This window comes from Sturnira hondurensis, unplaced genomic scaffold (genome assembly GCF_014824575.4).
Source record: "Sturnira hondurensis isolate 20B ecotype Veracruz unplaced genomic scaffold, ASM1482457v3 Scaffold0006849, whole genome shotgun sequence".
Lineage (NCBI taxonomy): Eukaryota > Metazoa > Chordata > Mammalia > Chiroptera > Phyllostomidae > Sturnira > Sturnira hondurensis.
This window is the reverse complement of record NW_028079480.1, coordinates 3,031,182-3,050,687: the sequence shown is the minus strand read 5'-3', so window position 1 is coordinate 3,050,687 and position 19,506 is coordinate 3,031,182. Positions and strand designations below refer to the sequence as shown.

At 39.0% G+C, this 19,506-nt stretch overlaps 1 protein-coding gene across 3 annotated transcripts in view; it reads left to right on the top strand.

The window, feature by feature from the left end:
* Positions 1-17,454, top strand: part of CCNJ (cyclin J) — a 31,952-nt gene extending 14,498 nt beyond the window's left edge. Inside the window, exons 3-6 of one of the 3 annotated variants that reach the window (XM_037050854.1) lie at positions 3,359-3,569; positions 13,409-13,549; positions 13,636-13,795; positions 14,403-17,454. In XM_037050854.1, coding sequence (XP_036906749.1) covers positions 3,359-3,569; positions 13,409-13,549; positions 13,636-13,795; positions 14,403-14,814 — 924 coding nt within the window. In that variant the 3' untranslated portion in view covers positions 14,815-17,454. Of the gene's footprint in view, positions 1-3,358; positions 3,570-13,249; positions 13,550-13,635; positions 13,796-14,402 lie in introns of all 3 variants that reach the window. The other 2 variants (XM_037050853.1, XM_037050852.1) reach the window with 2 other exon arrangements.
* Positions 17,455-19,506: the final 2,052 nt, after the last annotated feature.

The window sequence follows — 19,506 nt, the reverse complement described above, 5'->3', positions numbered from 1 at the left end:
TGTTGAAATGATTAAGAAGTACAAATTGGCTGTTACAGAATAGTCATGGGATATAAAATACATGAGATATAGGGAATATAGTAGCCAAAGAACATAATATGCCTGACCCATGGACATGGATAATAGTATAGGGATCACCTGAGGGACTTAGGGTGAGGTCTTGATGAAGGGGGATAAGAAGAGGGAGTTGGGACAATTGTGATAACAAACAATAAAGTATAATTTATTTTTTAAGAAGAGTAAGGACTAGAGAAAGAAATGGCAAAAAAAGAAAAAGAAGGAATTTTAAAATAAGGAAAGGAAAAATGGAGTAAGAAAAGAGTAATAAGAGATACGAAGGAAAAACAGGAAGAATGAAAATAGAAGAAAAAAGGCCAAGAAAAACAAATAATAACAGAAATAATGAAAAGGAACAAAGTAGAATTCATTTCTGCAGAGTTTAGTTCTTGCCTGCCAGGTTCTCCCTTGGGGTATGGCTCTGATATTGTCTAAATCTGGTATAAGCCTATGTCAGATGCTCTCCATGACTAGCGCTTAGCAGCCTATTGGAGCCACAAAAGATCCAGTGTTTGTGGCTGTCTCCTGTGGGCTTGGCTGTACACAGGATGGGCCATGCTGCTGCAAGACTGGCTTTTATCACAGGGCTCAGGGGTGGGTCAGCAAACCAGGATCTGCCTCTACCTGCCTCTGGCCAGCTGTCAGTCTTAGTCTAGTTGCTAACTTGACTGTTTCTGAGAGAGCTTCTGATGAAGTAAGGAGGATGGGACCCCTGGAACTCCCATGGGAGGTCCCTTTCATACTTCAGGGAAGATAGTAGGTATGTTCCCCATCCCCTAGCCACGCATCTTAGTCTGTTTTAGATTATTTCCCTGAACTTGGCAGAGTAGAGCCCCTAGTAGGAAAGCACGTGGGGCCTCTAGACCCCAGAGGTTTGGTTTGCCAGAAGCCAAGAGGGTATTTCTGTGGCTCTCCTATGAGAGGGAAGTGCTAGACTGTTTCAAGGGAAAGCGTATGAGTTGGTTGCTCCCTAAAGCCAGTCTCAAACACCTCCTAAGTCTATATATGTTGCTGTTTCATCAGCAGGGATTCAGTTTGTTGGGGTTGGGAGAGAGGGCAGATGGTGGGGGAGGGGGGTGGATGCAGGATGGGGCAAGTAGGATTCCAGAAGGTAGGGATAGGTGTCCTGCAGGGTTTGGTAATTGTTTTTCCCCTGGGCGGGGCTTACTCTTCTCGAGAAAAATGTCTGCTGCAATGTGGAGGTATGTCTTGGCATAGGAATCCCAGTAACTGCTCCCCGACATCTCTTCCCAATGCCTCTCACTCCAGATTGTCTTCAGGCAATTCCAGTCTACGCTGCCTTCCCTTTGCCATAGTCCAAGGCAAGTGACCGTGAAGGAAAAATTTGTGCTTTGGCTCCTTAAAAAAAAAGTGGCTTTCTCTCCAGCAGGTCCCATCTCTCCCAAGCAAAGGAAAACCCCAGGGCCTCTCACCATTGGATGCTACATGAGTGGCTGATTCTGGCATTGGTGCCCTGTGCTTGAGAACCCAGTCTGGGGTCTAGGCTTCACTCCTCTCAGGGGGAAGCTCCCACAGCCATGATGTATCTGCAGCCTGCCACCATGGGAGTGGGCCATCCCCTTGTGCGTCCCCAGCCATCCTACTGGTCTCAAGGTGGCTTCTGCCTATCCTTGGTTAGAAGTCTCTTCTTCAGTTAGTCTTTGGTTATTTATTTTGGGTGGTTGTTCCNTGCCATAGTCCAAGGCAAGTGACCGTGAAGGAAAAATTTGTGCTTTGGCTCCTTAAAAAAAAGTGGCTTTCTCTCCAGCAGGTCCCATCTCTCCCAAGCAAAGGAAAACCCCAGGGCCTCTCACCGTTGGATGCTACATGAGTGGCTGATTCTGGCATTGGTGCCCTGTGCTTGAGAACCCAGTCTGGGGTCTAGGCTTCACTCCTCTCAGGGGGAAGCTCCCACAGCCATGATGTATCTGCAGCCTGCCACCATGGGAGTGGGCCATCCCCTTGTGCGTCCCCAGCCATCCTACTGGTCTCAAGGTGGCTTCTGCCTATCCTTGGTTAGAAGTCTCTTCTTCAGTTAGTCTTTGGTTATTTATTTTGGGTGGTTGTTCCCCTCTTTATTCTTATTTCCAGTGTGGTTCTGGGAAGAGGTGTGAGAAAGATCCTCCTACTCTGTTGTCATCTTGCAAATATCATCCTCCCCTACCCCACAAGAGTTCTTTATATAATCTGGATATTAACCCCATATTAGATATATGATTTGCAAGCATTTTCCCCCATTTTGTGGGTTGCCTTTTCACTTTTTTTGATAAGTGTCCATTGATGCACAAAAGATTTCCATTTTAAAAAAAGATTTTATTTATATTTTTAGAGAGAGGGGAAGGGAGGGAGAAATAGAGGGAAAGAAACATCAGAGAGAAACATTGTTGCCTCTTGTCTGCATCCCTATGGGGGATCAAACCCTCAACCCAGTCACGTGTCTTGACAGAATTGAACTGGTGATCTTTTGCTTTGCAGATGATGCCCAACCAGCTGAGCCACACTGGTCAGGGCAAAAGGTTTTAATTTTGATGAAGTGTAATTTATCTTTTTTTTCCTATGCTTTCAGGGTTTTTTCCATGATACTTCTATTACAATACCTATTGGGTTTAGTATTGCTATTATGCTCATCTCATAAAATGAACTTAGAACTCTTCCGTCTTTCTCTGTGCCCTAAATACTTCAACAGTATAGAAATTTTCTAACTTTTAGAAAACAAGCTTATTTAATTCTGAAATTGAACAGTTATGATGGTAAAAACTTTAGGTCTATGAGAGGATGATGGCAAAGGAGATACCCTAGAACTGTTGAATGGGAAATATATTAGAAGATACTCATGAGTGAATACTAGTTTCTACCACCTCCCTGCAGGTATAATATAGTATGTGACATGCTTTGAGTATATCCACTTATCTGTTACCTTCTAACCAAAAGCTCTGAGCTTCTTGGAGGGTGTGTATATGTGTAGTATGGTTGGGTTTTGAGCAGGATGTTTTTCTGAAAACGTCTGGTAGAGAAAAACAGGTTTCCCTTACTGAAAATTTTACTTGAATACATCTATTTCATAATCCAAGAAACACCTATAATCAGTCATGTCAGAGGTAGTTAAGGATAAGAAGAAAAAGCTTAGTTTAAGTTTTAAATGTCATTCATTATTTTTCCATTCAACTTTTTTCATTTTTGTTTCACTCAAGTGTACTTTTGACTCTTGTAACACTAATATATTGGGGGAAAAGTGATCTTTGCATTGTGGGAATACTTCTCCTATAGGCTATTTAACTGAATTTTGTTACTCTTGATTTAGGAGCTGAAGTTGCCGTCCTACAAAGGCCAGTCCCCTCAGCTAAGTCTCAGAAGGTATTTTGCTGACTTGATTGCCATTGTGAGCAATCGCTTCACACTCTGCCCTTCTGCCCGACATCTTGCAGTCTATTTGCTGGACTTGTTTATGGATCGGTATGACATCTCTATCCAGCAGTTGCATTTAGTTGCACTTTCCTGTCTGCTTCTAGCAAGTAAGTATGAATCTGACCTACATAATTTGAAATTTCTGTTTATGATAAAATAAATTTATTTGGAACTTGGTAAAATGTCACCAAATTACATTTATTCCATTTATGATTATCAGAAAGTTTATGTTGAAAGTTCTCCTTGGCATTATAATTCTTAACTATACATTAAAATGTGGTTTTGAAGTTCTGTTGCATTTTTTTTGTTTGTTTTTTACATTTTTAGAGAGAGCAACATTGATTCATTGCCTTCTCATATGTGCCCTCACTGGGGATTGAACCAGCAACGCCTTGGTTTTGGGGATGACACTCTAATCAACTGAGCCACACCATCCAGGGACAGAGGTCTTTTAAAAACATATGTGCCTAAGCACGTATGCTTTTAAAACATCCTAAAGATTCTGAAAAAAATGTCTAGGCCACTCCAGATCTACTGACTCAGAATCTACATCATGGGGCCTGGGTATTTTATAAATTTTTTAAAATTTCCAAAGGTGATTCTGATGTACCTTTGCAATTGAGAACTATTGCCTTAAAGTAGTGTTTTTCATCCAGAAGCATTTGTGCTCCACAGGGGATTCTTGGCAATGTGTGGAGATGGTTTTGATTATAACCACAGCCTTGGAGGGTGCTACTAAATAAGATCCAGTGAGTAGAGTGGGACAGTCCCCCACAAATGTTAAGAAACATTTGGCCCAAAATTCAGTAGAACTGAGATTGAGAAACTGACTAAAAGGTAGCATACTCACCCTGACTGGTGTGGCTTAGTTGGTTGAGCATCGTCCCACAAAGCAAAATGTCTCCACTTCAATTCCCAGTTGGCACATGTCTGCCTAGGTTTCGGATTCAGTCCTTGTTCAAGGCACATACTAGAGGCAACTGATTAATGTTTCCCTTTCACATCAGTATTTGTCTCCTTCTCTCCCTCCCTTTCTCTCTCTATAAATAAATAAGTAAAGTAAGTAAATAAATAAATGAAACCATATTCTTTGTTAGAATACCTTCTATTGACTATATGACGAGTTAATTTAAAGAACTGAAAGGGACCCTTCTACAGTCAGAGAAGATGCAAGAATATTGCAGTAGAGTAAAGGGAACAGCATCAGCACTGCCCTGTGGAAGCAGTTGACTACAAAAAGGCATAAAGTCGTCATCTGCACAGAAACCAAAGAATTGAGGATTTCAATGGGATCTAACTATTGCTTACTCCTAACTACAGTCAGAAAAGATCTTTCCACCCTTATTGCTGAGCGAACTCCCATAAATGACTTCTGTCCAAGATGGAGGCATAGGTAGACACACTAATTCTTCACACAATCAAAAGAAGGACAACAAAAAATTTAAAAACAAAAAACAACCAGAACTGCCAGAAAATTGAACTGTATGGAAGTCCGACAACCAAGGAGTTAAAGAAGAAACTCATCCAGACAAGTAGGAGGGGCAGACACAGGCAGCAAGGAAGAGAGGACCCATGGCAAAGCAGTGGCTGAAGGACTGGTAAGGACAGGTAAGAAGACAGCTGGTGGAGCTGGGGGGTTCCACATTTGAGTGCAGATAAACCAGGAGGAACAGTTGAGGAGTGAGACAGACCACATAGCCAAGGGTTCCAACCCAGGGAAATAAAGTCTCAAAACCTCTAACTGAAAAAACCTGTGCGGGTTGAGGCAGCGGGATAAACTCCCAACCTCACAAGAGAATTCATTGGAGAGACCCACATGGTCCTAGAACACACCCAAACCCAACCAAACAGGAATCAGCACCAGAAGGGCCCAATTTGCTTGTGGGTAGCAGAGCAGGTAACTGAAAGCCAGCAAGAGTGGAGCAAGTGGCACTGTTCTCTCTCAGACTCCTCCCCCACAAATAGCACCATAACACAGTGGCGTGGGTTGCCCCACCCTGGTGAATACCTAAGGTTCCGCCCCTTACTGCATAACAGGTGCACCAAGACAAAAAAACATGGCCCAAATGAAATAACAGATCAAAGCTCCAGAAAAAAATACAACTAATCAACAAAGAGATAGCCAACCAATCAAATGCAGAGTTCAAAACACTGGTAATCAAGTTGCTCACAGAAATGGTTGAGTATGGTCACAAAATAGAGGAAAAAGTGAAGGCCATGAAAAGGGAAATAAAGGAACATTCACAGGGAACCAACAGTGACAGGAAGGACACCTGGACTCAAATCAACAGTTTGGAGCAAAAGGAAGAAAGAAACTTCAACCAGAACAGAGTGAAGAAACAAGAATTCAAAAAAAAAATGAGCAGAGGTTTAGGAACCTCCAGGACATCTTTAAACATTCCAATATCTGAATCATAGGGGTGCCAGAAGGAGAAGAGGAAGAGCAAGAAATTGAAAACTTATTTGAAAAAATAATGAAGGACAACTTCCCAAATCTGGCAAAGGAAATACACTTTAAGAAAGTCCAGGAAGCTCAGAGAATCCCGAAGAAGTCAGACTCAAGGAAGCAAACGCCAAGGCACATCATAATTACATTACCCAAGATTAAAGATCAGGAGAGAATCTTAACAGCAACAAGGAGAAGGAGACAGTTACCTACAAAGGAGTTCCCACAGGAATTTCAGCTGATTTCCCAAAAGAAACCTTGCAGGCAAGAAGAGGCTGGAAAGAAGGTTTCAAAGGTCGTGAAAGGCAAAAACCTACATCCAAGATTACTCTATCCAGGAAAGCCTTCATTTAGAATGGAAGGGCAGATAAAGTGCTTCCCAGATAAGGTTGAGTTAAAGGAGTTCCTCATCACCAAGCCCTTATTATATGAAATGTTAAAGGGACTTATCTAAGAAAAAGAAGACAAAAAATATGAACAGAGAAATAACAACTCACAGCTATTAACGACCGAACCTAAAATAATAAAAACAAACAAGCAAACAACTAGAACTGGAAGAGAATCCCAGAAATGGAGATCACATGGAGGGTTATCAGCAGGGGAATGGGAGGGAGAAATGGGGAAAAAGGTACAGAGAATAAATAACATAAATGGTAGGTAGAATATAGAGAGGGGGAGGTTAAGAATAGTATAGGAAATGTAGAAGCCAAAGAACTTACATGTATGATCCATGGACATGAACTAAAGGGGGGGAATGTGGGTGGGAGGGTATGTGCCGGGCAGAGGCAAATAAAGGGGCAGAATGGACAACCGTAATAGCATAATCAATAAAAATGTTTCAAAAAAGAAAAAATCTGAAGGTTCACATGCAGCTGCTGCACATGTGGAAACCTTTGCTTATGCTATAGGCACAACTCTGGTAGGCTGCAAGGTGGGATCATACTTGTTACCGGGCACAGACACTACTGTTGGCCGTTTCTCTTAACATCTTCTTGTAACTCATGTCATTGTTAGTACCCTAGTTGAAGATAAAGAGGGTGAGGAAAAGAATTGAAATGGAGTTTTTTGTCTTTTAGTGATGTGAAAAAATTGTATTTGATATTGAATTTGAACCTGTTTCTATATTGAATATGAAGTTTCTATATTGTTCATGTCATTACAATAGAAATGTAAGCCCTACCTCAAAGTGGTATTTAGAAATATGTGCTGCCTTTGCCTTTAATCCTCACTTCAGGGTTTGGGATCCAGTGTGGCTGCTTTCTAAAGAACATTCACCATACACCTGCCACCAGAGTACTTTCTAAAGCACCTTTGTGTTTTTACTGCAAATAAACTTAAATGTAGGCCTGTGTGGTATCATTCCTGGTACTGATTTTGTCTCAGGTTTTCTTTTTCTACCCTTATTCTTCCTTTGATCTGATCACCTCAACTACTTATTTTTCTCCTTGAAGGTTTGTTTATTTCAACTCTTTTGCAAACCAGGCTGAATATAAATAAACAGAGCCCTAGTAAAGACTTTCCACCTGTTGATTTAGGTGGAAACTCCTTAATGTAAAATGTTGAATCTTTCATCTGGAACCAGCACCTTTCCAGTTTCATCTTCCAACCCTATCTCCTTGTACTTTGAGCCAAATTCTTAGCAGAATACTCTTTTTCCCGAAAAAATCTATATTTCTCCATCAATCTATTGTCCTCTAAGATCCAGACACATCACCTGCTACTCCTCACCCAGAAAGCCTGTTGAAGTAATGCTTATATATTTATAACTAACCTTTAACCATTAATTAAGGTTTCATCTTCATAAGCAGTCATGTGGACAGTTCATTTTTACCATTGGCTACAAAGCCCTTTGTGGTTTAATAGTTTGCATAAAATTGGAAAAACCCATACTTGACACTGCAAATGTGTGAGAATCCACAAATGAAATGGTTTCTTGTTATCCTACAGATGTTCGTTGATTGGTGAACTAGGTTATAGTAGAGAGACACTAGAAATCAAATATTCAAGTTAGGTTATTTTTAAAATTTGGAATGATTAATGAAAAATAATGTTTTGCTTTCTATGGCCATCACTACTATCCTTTACTACCACCAAGCCCCGCTTCTCTACACCTGCGGTTCTTAAAGTGCAGTGTGCCCCAAGGGGGGTACTCCTCTCTGTGGGCTGGGAAGGTATGAATGATGCATAGTCAGTTCATAGACCAACGTACATTTATGACTAAAGTTTACTTGCTGGTAACTTATTCAATGAATTAGGAATTACTACACTAGATATTCATAAATAACTGGTAACTTACGTAAATGAATTAGAGATTAATAAACTAGATGTTCATACATGTTACTAACAAGGTTTACTGAGGATACTAGTTAAATAATTTAGTAAGAATTCTGGCTACCATGCAATGCTTGGGATTGGTTCCAAGTTCCTGCAATTTTCACAGTTTGGGAAAAAGTTACTTTATTTGTGTACTCTCTTAGTTGGGTAGAATAGTTTTCAAATTGTTCCTGTTTTTAAATTATTGCTTAAGGTCATGATCAATTTATTTTATTGAAGATTATTTGGTTTGAGCTATGTGGTAATATGTAATTTTTGTTTGTTTTCAAGGAGCTAGGCTTTAGGATTTGTGTTTACTGTGGTTCAAATACGAATTGTTTATCACCTGTTGTACTGAAAGAGTTGGATACCTCCTCCCTTTGTCCTACTGTCACCCCCAACCGCTCTTTCCCAGAGACGGAAGAACTGCTTTTACATTGTTCTCCACTGAAGAATGGGGAAGTGTGAGATGGGCATCCCCAAGTCTCAGCGCCTCCCAAATAAGCAGTGCTCAAAAGAGCTTAAATTGTGAGTTCTGTACAGCACAAGGAAGCAAATAAGCTGGCTTTTAGTAGCTGCCTACAATCTCTCCTCACTCCAGTCTGTAACTTTACTACCACAGAAGCACTTAGGATGCTTATAAAACTAGTAGCCTGTTTTCAGGACCTGATATCTCTGTTATACTTGGGGAGTTCATTCCAGTATTCTTACATTCTTACACTCTGTCTTCTTACATTTAGATACCAATGGCAGCTTTCCAGTTAGTTATCATAAACTTCATTCAAATAATGCTTCTCTGCTCATAGAATGATTGAATTCTGTATGCCCCGCTCCCCTAGCTGCTCCCTGCTTTGGGGTGGGCAGCCTGTTGTATAAAAGTGAAGAATAGTTTACAGCTGAGAGCTGGATTCTAGTTATTAAAGAAATTGGGAGGTTGTCAGTAGTTTGGTCAAAGATGGAGCACAGTTTGTAAGTTCTAGGTACTAATGTATATCCAGCTGCCTAAGTGTAGAGGTAGGAAGAAAGGGCCCCAGGTTATCTGATTGGAGGGTGGTGTGTAGTGCTGTGGAGTAGGGATTATGGTGATGGATCGCCTCGGTTTGACTCTCTTGTAACCAATATGAATTTCAGGAACCTTTGAGTCTGACGTTATTTCTCTATAAAATGAAAATAAAGACTTAAAAAGTTGTTTTGAGAATCAAGTGGGGCAATATGTTTAAAACCAGGTAGGAAATTTGAGGAGAAAAAAAAGCAGGTAGGAAATCAAAATATAAAAGTTATCATTGCAGTGATTACTCCTCCATAAACTGTTTCATGATCTTTGGTCTAGGTCCCTATTCCTAAGGTTCTGGTTCAGTCCAGAAAAGACTGGTTTATCCTGGGAAATTCTCAAATTCCAGCTCTTTGACATATATACCCTGGCTTTCCTTGGCTTCTGTGATCAGCATTGAACTTGTGAAGAGCATAGAAGCAGACTCAGAGATGAGGCTTTTGATGATTTGCTCAAGATATTGGGTAGGTAAGAAATCATCTTGGAGTCAAGATGAAGCCAAAAGTGAGATTATAGGCTTTTAGTAGTAAAAACCTGTGACAAGTGCTTGTTTTCCCTTGCTCGTCAATACTGGGCTGACAGAGCTTTTTATTTTACTATCTGGTAGGTGAAAAATTGTATCTCACAGTTAGTTGATTTGATTTACATCTTAATTTTTAATGAGAATAGAACCTTTTTTTCCTATGAATTGTCTCTCCTATTCTTTATCTATTGTTCTGTAGTCTTATAAATTTGTGAGAGTTCTTGGTATATATTATGGATGACATTTTTCCTACTTCGTTATAAAAGAACAGAATGTAGGTTGAAAGAGCTCCCTGTGACATCTGATCCTTGCCCTACTACCACATACCTTCCATTCACTGCTGGCTTTGAAAATATGCTGGTTTCCAGGGCTGATATGAACATTTCCTATAAAGGAAAGACAACCTGATGTTTTATTTCTGTGTCCTCTAATTCTTTATTGTTGGGGAAGCAGACGTGAATTTCCTGTGCCCTTATTTCCTGCTTAGGGCCTTTGTCAATATAATCACATGGCTTCTGGTATTTCCTTTCATTTGAAGAAATCGAGCTTTGTTATCTATATGTGGTAGTGTGGATAAGTAGATTTAAAATACCCATGCACATAGCATTTAGCACAACAAAAACTATGGTTATGAATGCAGGTTCTCTTTTGATACTGTCACACACTTTGAAATCCTTTCATATTCATCTATCTGAATATTTACATTCCTATGTATAGTGAAAAAGTTTTAAAAAATTAAACCTGAATTAAAATCCAAAGTATGGCCCTGGCCTGTGTGGCTCAGTTGGTTGGAGGACCGCCCTGTAACCACAAGGTTGTATGTTCAGTTCCCAGTCAGGGCACATACCTAAGGTTGTGAGTTAATCCCTGGTCCTGATGCGAGCTCCTGTGATTCTGGTCTGGATGGAATGGCAGGCAACCAATCGATACTTCTCTCTCACATCAATGTTTCTCTCTAGCAAAGATGTGTCTTTCTCCCTTACTCTTTCCTTCCTCTCTCTCTAAAAGCAATTTTAAAAAATGTCCTCAGGTGAGGGTTAAAAAAATCCCAAGTGTGGTATTTATGCACTACGCAGTTTATTTTTAATGTTGTAAATCAAGATACAAAGGCTTTCACACTGGTAATAGCGGAGTACTTTTACCAGTATAGAAGAAACTCCTCAGATGCTTAATAATATAGAAGTCTGTCTATTCTGATAGTTGTTGTCCTCATGTAACCGACTGTAATACTTTGGTCTAGGAGTCCAAATTTGGGAACTCAAACATATGCCTTTCTTTTAGCTTCCATTTTTAGTTTGGCTTAATTTATTTGACCTAAGATGAATTGGCCAACCTCACTACCTTGGTTTCTTGAGCTGTGAAATTGGTGATACACAATTTTGTTTTCAATATTGAAAGTTGCTAGGAGATAATATGAAACTTTCTTGATCCTTGTATTAAACAATGAATTATGGTATATTAATTTCTTCAAAGGAACTTCAAGAATGATATAAATTCATAAATTTTCACTTTCTGTCTTTGGGGTATACTGCCCATGCTGTTGCTGCTATAGAAATAGCAGGACACTGAAAGCCTTAATGTTCATCCAGAGGGACTGACCTCCATTCGTTGGTTGTTCTCCTTCTGAAGAACTCCAGTCTCTTACACTAAGAACACAGTGGGTTCCTCCTGTATCTTTATGCAGTGGTGACGCTAGATGACCATGTCATAGAGACCACTTTTAGCTCTTTGAGCTGTACAAAGTATATGCTGTTGGGAAAACTTGTGAGATTCACCTGGATGTGGTTTGAATTAGGAGGAGCTATCTAAATTTATGAAAAGTCTGAATTATGGTTTTTTTTAGTAACTCCTACCGACAGCAATACTCAGTTAAAAATAGTGTAAGTCTAAGGAAGTTCAGAATTTCTGGAGCAGAAGAGAAATTTGCTTCCTTGGGCTTTCTTCTTGAAGTTATGATCTTAGAACCTCCTGCCATAGGAGACAAAACCTTCTATCCCAGATCCCCCTCCCTAAGCAAAGATCATGGTAGCATTACTTTCTGTTCTCTGGCCCTAAGGCAGGTTGACTTGAACAAACCCCACTGGGTCCAGTGCACTGAGCATCTGGGCTGAGTGACCCTGGCCACTACCATTTTTGGAGCAGCTTCAACATGTGGTGTAAACTGGTCTCTCCTGGAAGAGAAACTCATCTGGTTCCTACTGCTTTGGTAGTTATTCTGGCTCTTCAAAACATGATTTTTAATGGATAAAATATATTGGAATAGTTATAGTAGAACAAAAGTTTTTATGTAGTAATATGAAACATTCTAACAACTATCATTTTGAACAAGTATAAGTATAAAAGCCATTATAAGAAGTCCATAACAATTGTAATATAATATGACTGTTTTAAACCCTATCATAAAATAGAACATGATACTAGGAAGGTAGAAGGCTTTAGTTATAATCTCCCTTCTTCTCTGGACCCCCACAGAATAAAGACCCAAAGAGACCTGAAGACAAGTCTTTGATTCTTTTGGTGCATATGGAAAATTATAATAGTACATGGTAGTTTGAATTTTTTCCAGCCATGAGTTCTAGAAATACCTAAAATGAATGATTTATATTAAAATACTTGCTTGGAATTTAAAGTGTAAGATGGTACATGTTCTATTAAAAAATTATTCTAGGGCCAGAGAGGGAATTATAGAATATGTTCCTTACATTGTACATATAGATAGGTATTTCCTGAAAAAGTGAATGCCTTTAACTAATGAAGTTCTGCCATCAGCTTGTTTTTACTCCTATTCTGCTTTGAGTAAAAGGATATAAAAGTTCATATAAAGTAATCCCCCCTTTTTTAATAACAGACTTAGCTAGGTTTCTGTTTTGAATTCAGAAGAAGTGGGACAGGTTTTTGGTGTGGAATGAAAATGCTGGTGTCATATATTCATTTAGTTTTTTCCCCTCAGTGTTTCACTCTCCAGAATTGAGATTGTGCTAAAAATATGCTGAGATGACACTTGACACTTAGCTACTTTTGGTTTTAGAAAACTCTGTGACATTAAGTCCTTTAAACTTTCTTCTGTTCAAAAATAAAATAATTCTCTAACACTAACCACCCCCTGCCCCTCTGCCAGAGAAATTAACTGAAAGACTCAGCTGGTGAGATTTGACAGTGTATTTTTCATTGGCACGTGACTTTTCATTACACAATAGGACTTAGATCAAAATGTTCGTATGTCCCAATTTTTTTAGGGGAGGGTGAAGAATGAGGGACAGAGGCACTGGGAGAGAAAACATGTAAATATGACATCCACAGAGTTGTGGCACAATTGTATCTCTCCAAGTAGGGGAAAGAATATCTTTGGACCTAAGTCTTTGCAGTAAAAGGCAGCAAATTCCATTGAACTGACCAGACCTATAATATCATTTGCCTAATATTGTCTTTATTTCCCGCCCCCTTTTTTTATAAGGTAAATTCGAAGAAAAAGAAGATAGTGTGCCTAAGCTAGAGCAGCTCAACAGCCTGGGTTGTATGACTAATATGAATCTAGTTTTAACAAAACAAAATTTGCTACATATGGAACTATTATTATTAGAAACCTTTCAATGGAACCTCTGCCTTCCAACAGCCGCCCATTTCATCGAGTATTATCTCTCTGAAGCAGTACATGAAACAGATCTTCATGATGGCTGGCCAATGATTTGCTTGGAAAAAACTAAACTCTACATGGCCAAATATGCAGATTATTTTCTGGAAGTATCTTTGCAAGGTGGGTCACTATGGACGCAGTAAGTGACTTGTGAGCTTGTGACTTGTGTATTCTGTTGCTTAAGTTCATTTTTGATGTCTCCACAGATTATGCCTTTCTAAATTATGCACCTTCTTTAGTAGCTGCTGCATGTGTGGCTTCTTCAAGGATTATACTTCGTCTTTCTCCTACGTGGCCTACAAGACTGCATCGTCTTACTGCTTACTCCTGGGATTTCTTAGTGCAGTGCATTGAACGTCTGTTGATGTAAGCCTCCTTGTTCTGTGTTTGTAATTTGTTATTAATGTTTTCCCTTATGTATTAAGGGCCCTAAAAGCAACTTTTCAAAATGCAAAGCTTTTATGCTATTTATTCTGACAGCTTTTACTGCCATGAACATGCTCCTGTAAGAGCAATGCTCGGTGGAAGGGGAGTCCCTTTGGCTGTTATCCAGGTAGAGGTTGTCATCGCTAGTATGATTCCGAGTACGTGATAAGGAAAGGAGCTGCTGTTGTGTGAGCCCATGACTGTGAAATCAGTCCAGGCAAATCTTGCCTCATTCTTCATGTCCACATTTTTAAATTATCAGGCCCCAGGATGTCACCAAATTAGCAGCCACATTTAAGTGCTTATTGTGAACATATCTCCCAAGTTGGACGTAACCTTTAAAGCTCTACCAACAGCCAGTTCCCTAGGTTGTACCAAGGGATGGAGCCTTTAGAAGGATAAGAGTAAGTTCTCACTGTTGAAATTATGGTCATAGTGACTATCTTGATACAGCATGCAGTCCTTGGAGTCAGCTGTGGGGGAGTTGGGGGTAATGCATAACTTTCTTGCAAATTCTTCTCAAGTAACATTAACAGTTTCTTTTCAGCGCTCATGATAATGATGTAAAAGAGGCAAACAAACAAAGGGGACAAGCAGTACCTCAGCCAGCTCAACTAAGTGTGTTCCAGACAACCTCCCAGCCCTCTCGGCCAGTTCACTTTCAGCAACCTCAATATCTCCATCAGACGCATCAGACTTCACTGCAGTATCGCCATCCTGTATCAGAACAACCAAGCTGTCAGCAGATTGTATCTACCACACACACCTCATCTTACACACTACAGACATGTCCTGCTGGCTTCCAAACCAGTGTTCAGGGCCTGGGGCACGTGCAGACTGGTGTTGGGATGTCACTGGCAATACCAGTAGAAGTTAAGCCCTGTCTGAATGTTTCTTATAACCGGAGTTATCAGATAAATGAACATTACCCTTGCATTACTCCATGTTTTGAAAGGTGATTTTATGTGAAGGTAACACCTGATCCAGACTGTTTTGTGACTTGAAGCTCTGGGGCAAGCGTTTTGTAAACTCCTCTAAAGGAATTCAAATTGCATCAGAATTTTTCAAATAGCAGCACCAGGAATACTGACTACCACTTTGAATACACCATAAGTACCTGGGAGAACTAAGCAAAAACTCTTAACAGTATGTATGTCCAATTCTGTTAAATCCCTACATAATAGAAATTTCAGACCCTGGCTGATGGTCCAAATATTTCAAAAATATTCAATACAACAGAAAATTTGGACAGATTCCATCCATTTCGCTGTTTTGAGATTTGACTTGTGGTTAGGCTCTGGGCTTAATGTTGGCTTGTATGTCAGAGATTAATGTTTGTCTGTGGACTTGCCAAACAGTCTTTTTATGAAGGAAACATACAGTATTAATTTTTGAAAAGTTTTTTTTTTATTCTGCAGGTTTGAGTTATATTCTAATCCGCTAATGAATTTTTGACTAAATTTAAAGTCATGAGTCATTGTGCTATACTGCTCTGTGCAGTAAAAAAAAAAAAAAAAAATTAGATGATTCTGTGTAACTTCCTGTCACAGAGTGTATAGGTCCCTGGATTTATGTACTGAAATTAAGGATGGAGTAGATCTCTTAAAATCATGGCCATAAATTTTTGTTGTTGTTTTTTCCCTAAGTGATCAACCTCAACTCTTTAGAATTAAAACATATTTAACTCAGGGAATTTGTACTACTTGGAAACACATAACTGTAATGCAACATGTTTTGGGAATGTTACAGTATGAACTACCTTTATAACAGAGATTAAATACTCCTGCTAGGATGTATTTTCAAATGAGAACATAATTGTAGCTTAGAGTGACTGAAATGGGGGTTTCTATCATTCATAATACATAGATAGGTTTTGCATTTCTCAGTGCAATCACTTATTTACACTTGGATTTTATTTTACTCTAAAAAGTTTTTTCAAGAGAAGGCATAACTAAAATGTCAGTACTAGAACTAAGTCCTGTAGGTTTATTTTTTAAGTGGAATGTGGCCAGGGTAGTTCTCAGGTTGTGCTAGAATAGCACTTTGTTACATGGAAGACAGGTTTCATAGGCAACCTTTGTATTCAGCTAGTCAGTATAAGCAGGCAGAGGTATTGATTACTAAATTTCAGTAGCCATTTTCAGTAGATTGGCCCCAGAAACTGTCATGGGACTTTTCACTGTACTGGTAATGAGTGAAAACAGCAATAATAAGTCATTATGGCAAGGGCAATTTGGGGGTAAAGAGTTTGGAGGGAGTAAACTTAAAAAGTAGAAAGGAAAAAATCATGTAATAACTGAAACTTATCTTATGCATTGTGCTCTTATCTGTGGAAGAACAGATTTGGTGGAGGGAAGCTTTCTGATTTAAAAATTAGTAAAGTGTGTCTTTTTTGTATTTTTTTTAAGATAGCACTTGAATAGAAGGGAAACTGCACGGCAGGTGTGCAACTGCCACAGTATGCATTGAAGACAAACCTATTATGAAAGATGTGGGTATGCAGCAGGAGTCTCAGTAATTAAGCCAAATGGCTTCTGTTGGGAAGGGAAGGGACTCAAAAACTGATCCAGATGGCTCCAGTGGTAAGTGTGGGTGGGCAGCTTCTGCCAGAGTGAATTCTTAGCGAATGTGCTTTCCTTAAAACAAAGGTAACTTTTATAATTAGAGTACATAGGGAATGATGTGGATTTATTAGCCTGGTAGATAAAAATTTAAAAACCACTCAGGTAAGAACACTCACATGCAGTTTTCAAGCATGAAAATTGTTTTCTGAAAGTATCATTTTTTCTCTTTATAGAAGGCTGCTAATTGGATTTTGGTAGTTCTTACCTCAAGAGAACTTGAATTATTTGGGGGGGAAGTGGGTTCAAAAGAATCTATCTTTCATATTCACGTTCAGAACCCAGCAACCTGGAGTCGAATTTTCAGTATTTTAACTACCTCAATAATACTATGAATGTAAGATAGTGGGATGGAGATCCCAACTTGAAACAACAACTGGTGCCTATGGTAATTTAATGTATTGTCAAATGCTTTTATTGATTGGTTTAAATGTCATTCTTGTTATAGAATATGCCTTTTTAAAAAGCTTATAATAACACTTTCCCAGTTTGTATTTAAAAAAAGCTAAAGAACACTGGATTAATTGGGGGGGGGCAGAATAAAATAATTGGTTTCTATTGCTGCATACCCAGGGTGGGATGGGATGGGGTGTTTGGAGAATCGGAACTATTTTTTAAACATTAGGTTTCTGTATAAATACAACTCACAACTGCTAGCTTTGGGGGATGCGGGTGGGGGGAGTTAATGCGGGTTTCATTTTGTTTAATTTATTGATTAGTCTTTAAAGTAGGTCTTTTTTTTTTTCCCCCTGAGATTACCGGACCATCACTAAATGTGTACTGTGAAGAGATTAATGATATGTATAAAGGGCTTTACCAAAGTCCATTAAATACACACTACTCAAATACAGATTGCAAACCAAAATGTATCTGTCATGACATTAATTGCAGATGCCAAGTATGGTGCTAAAGTCTACACCAATGGAATTAGATGAGTGCTATGCACTTATTTTAAAATAAAACTAGTTTTCAGTAAAATGGTTTTGGTGTTTTGTTTTAAATTTAAATTTGATGTATACTTGTAGCTTCACTGAACAATGTCATCGCTTACGTCTGACTTGCAATCACAATTATATTGTACTTAGTAATAGCCCCCCAGATGTATGATATAACTAGTTGTGGGAAACGTTAGTCCATTCTTCATGTATTCCATATGAAGCATTGAAGCCCTCAAAGTTACATTGGACACTAGGGCCTAAAGTCAGTTATACGTGTGTTAGCAGTATGTAGTTTATTAAACAATGCAAGCTTCAGAAAATTTGAAGTCTGATTCAAATAAAAGTGGGGACACAGAAAATAATCATAGGTGTGAGGGGGAACAGGGTCAACAGTTGAGTGGTAATGTTCTGTTCACCTGAATATAAGTATCATTTGCTACATAATTCAGCTTAAAACTTAAGATATAATTTGCTTGAAGAGTAAAATTTTTAACAGGTTTGTATGTGTGGGTTAGGAATTCACACTCTTAAAAAGCATCTTTTAAATTAGCCCTGAATATTGTCAGTTGCTCGGGCACAGTGGCAGGATTTAGCAACAGCCCTTAAGAGAGTCAGTTAGTATACACTGCTCTTTAAGATTAAATTTAAGAAAAAAGAGCAACAAGGATTCCAAATCAGGACATGTAGCTTTACTTGAGGTGATTCTGAACCCATGTGAAAAGTTTTTAATCACCAACAACTGTCCTCAAGCATGTGATAAAAGACTTAACCTTCTTAGCCACAAACAGCTAATATTTAGATCCATATGAATAATGCACTTGAAGCTATTCCAGTGGTATAGTCTGGAACTCAGTTTAATATTATCTTGGTTTCAGGATCAGTCAGTATCCATTTTAAAATCCCTAGAGTTAAAAAAAAGGTATGGTCATTTGAAAAAAAGTATCAAGACCAGGCTCTGGCTTTCTATGGGAAAGACCTGCTGCCACCCTACCTCACGGCCACTGTTGTACAGTTGTTGTTTTTTTAAGACTAAGAGCAGTTAGGTTCACAGCAAAACTGAGAGATTTCCCATGTACCCCTGGGCCCAGCACATGAACAGCCTCCTCCATGTTCAACATCCCCTCAACAGGGTGTATCTGTTAGAACTGGTGCATCTACACTGACTCATAATCACCCAAAGTCCACAGCTTATATTATGATTCAGTCTTGGTGGTATATACATTATGTGGGCATTCATCATGGTTTCATACCAGGTATTTTCACTGCCTAAAGTCCTCTACATCAATTCATCCCTCTCCATGAAACTCCATTTGTCCCTACACACCACCCTCCTCCCCCCAACCCTTGGCCACCACTGATCTCTATTGTTTCCATAATTTTGCCTTTTCCAGAATGTCATACAGTTGAGATCATAATATACAAGCTTTTCAAATTACTTTTCACTTTGTAATATGCATTTAAACTTCCTTTATGTCTTTTCATGGCTTGACAGCTCTTTTTAGTGCTGAATAATATTCCATTGTCTGGGCAGATCACTGTTTATCCATTTACCTAGTACTGAAGGACATCTTGGTTGCCTCCAAGTCTCAACAATTATGAATAAAGGTGCAGGTATTACTGTGCACATTAAGTTTCAGCACCTTTGGGTGTATACCAAGGAGAGAGATTGCTGGATCACAGGCTAAGAGTATGTTTAGTTTTATAAGAAATTTTCAAACAATTGCAAAGTGGCAGTATTTTGCATTCCTACCCACAATGAACGTTCCTGTTCCACATCCTCACCTGCATTTGTTGTCAGTGTTCCAGAGTTTGGCCATGCTAGTATGTGTGTAGTGGTATCTCATTTTAATTTGCATTTCCCTGATGATAAATGGCATGGGACAACTTCTCACATGCTTACTTGCTATGTGTATATCTTTGGTGAGTTGTGTATGAAGGTGTTAAGCCCATTTTTAGAATCGGGCTGTTTGTTTTCTTACTGATTTTCAAGAGTTCTTTGTGTACTTTGGATAACAATCCTTTATTAAATGTGTTTTTTGCAAATATTTTCTCCCACTCTGTGGCTTGTCTTCTGTTTCTCTTGACATTGTCT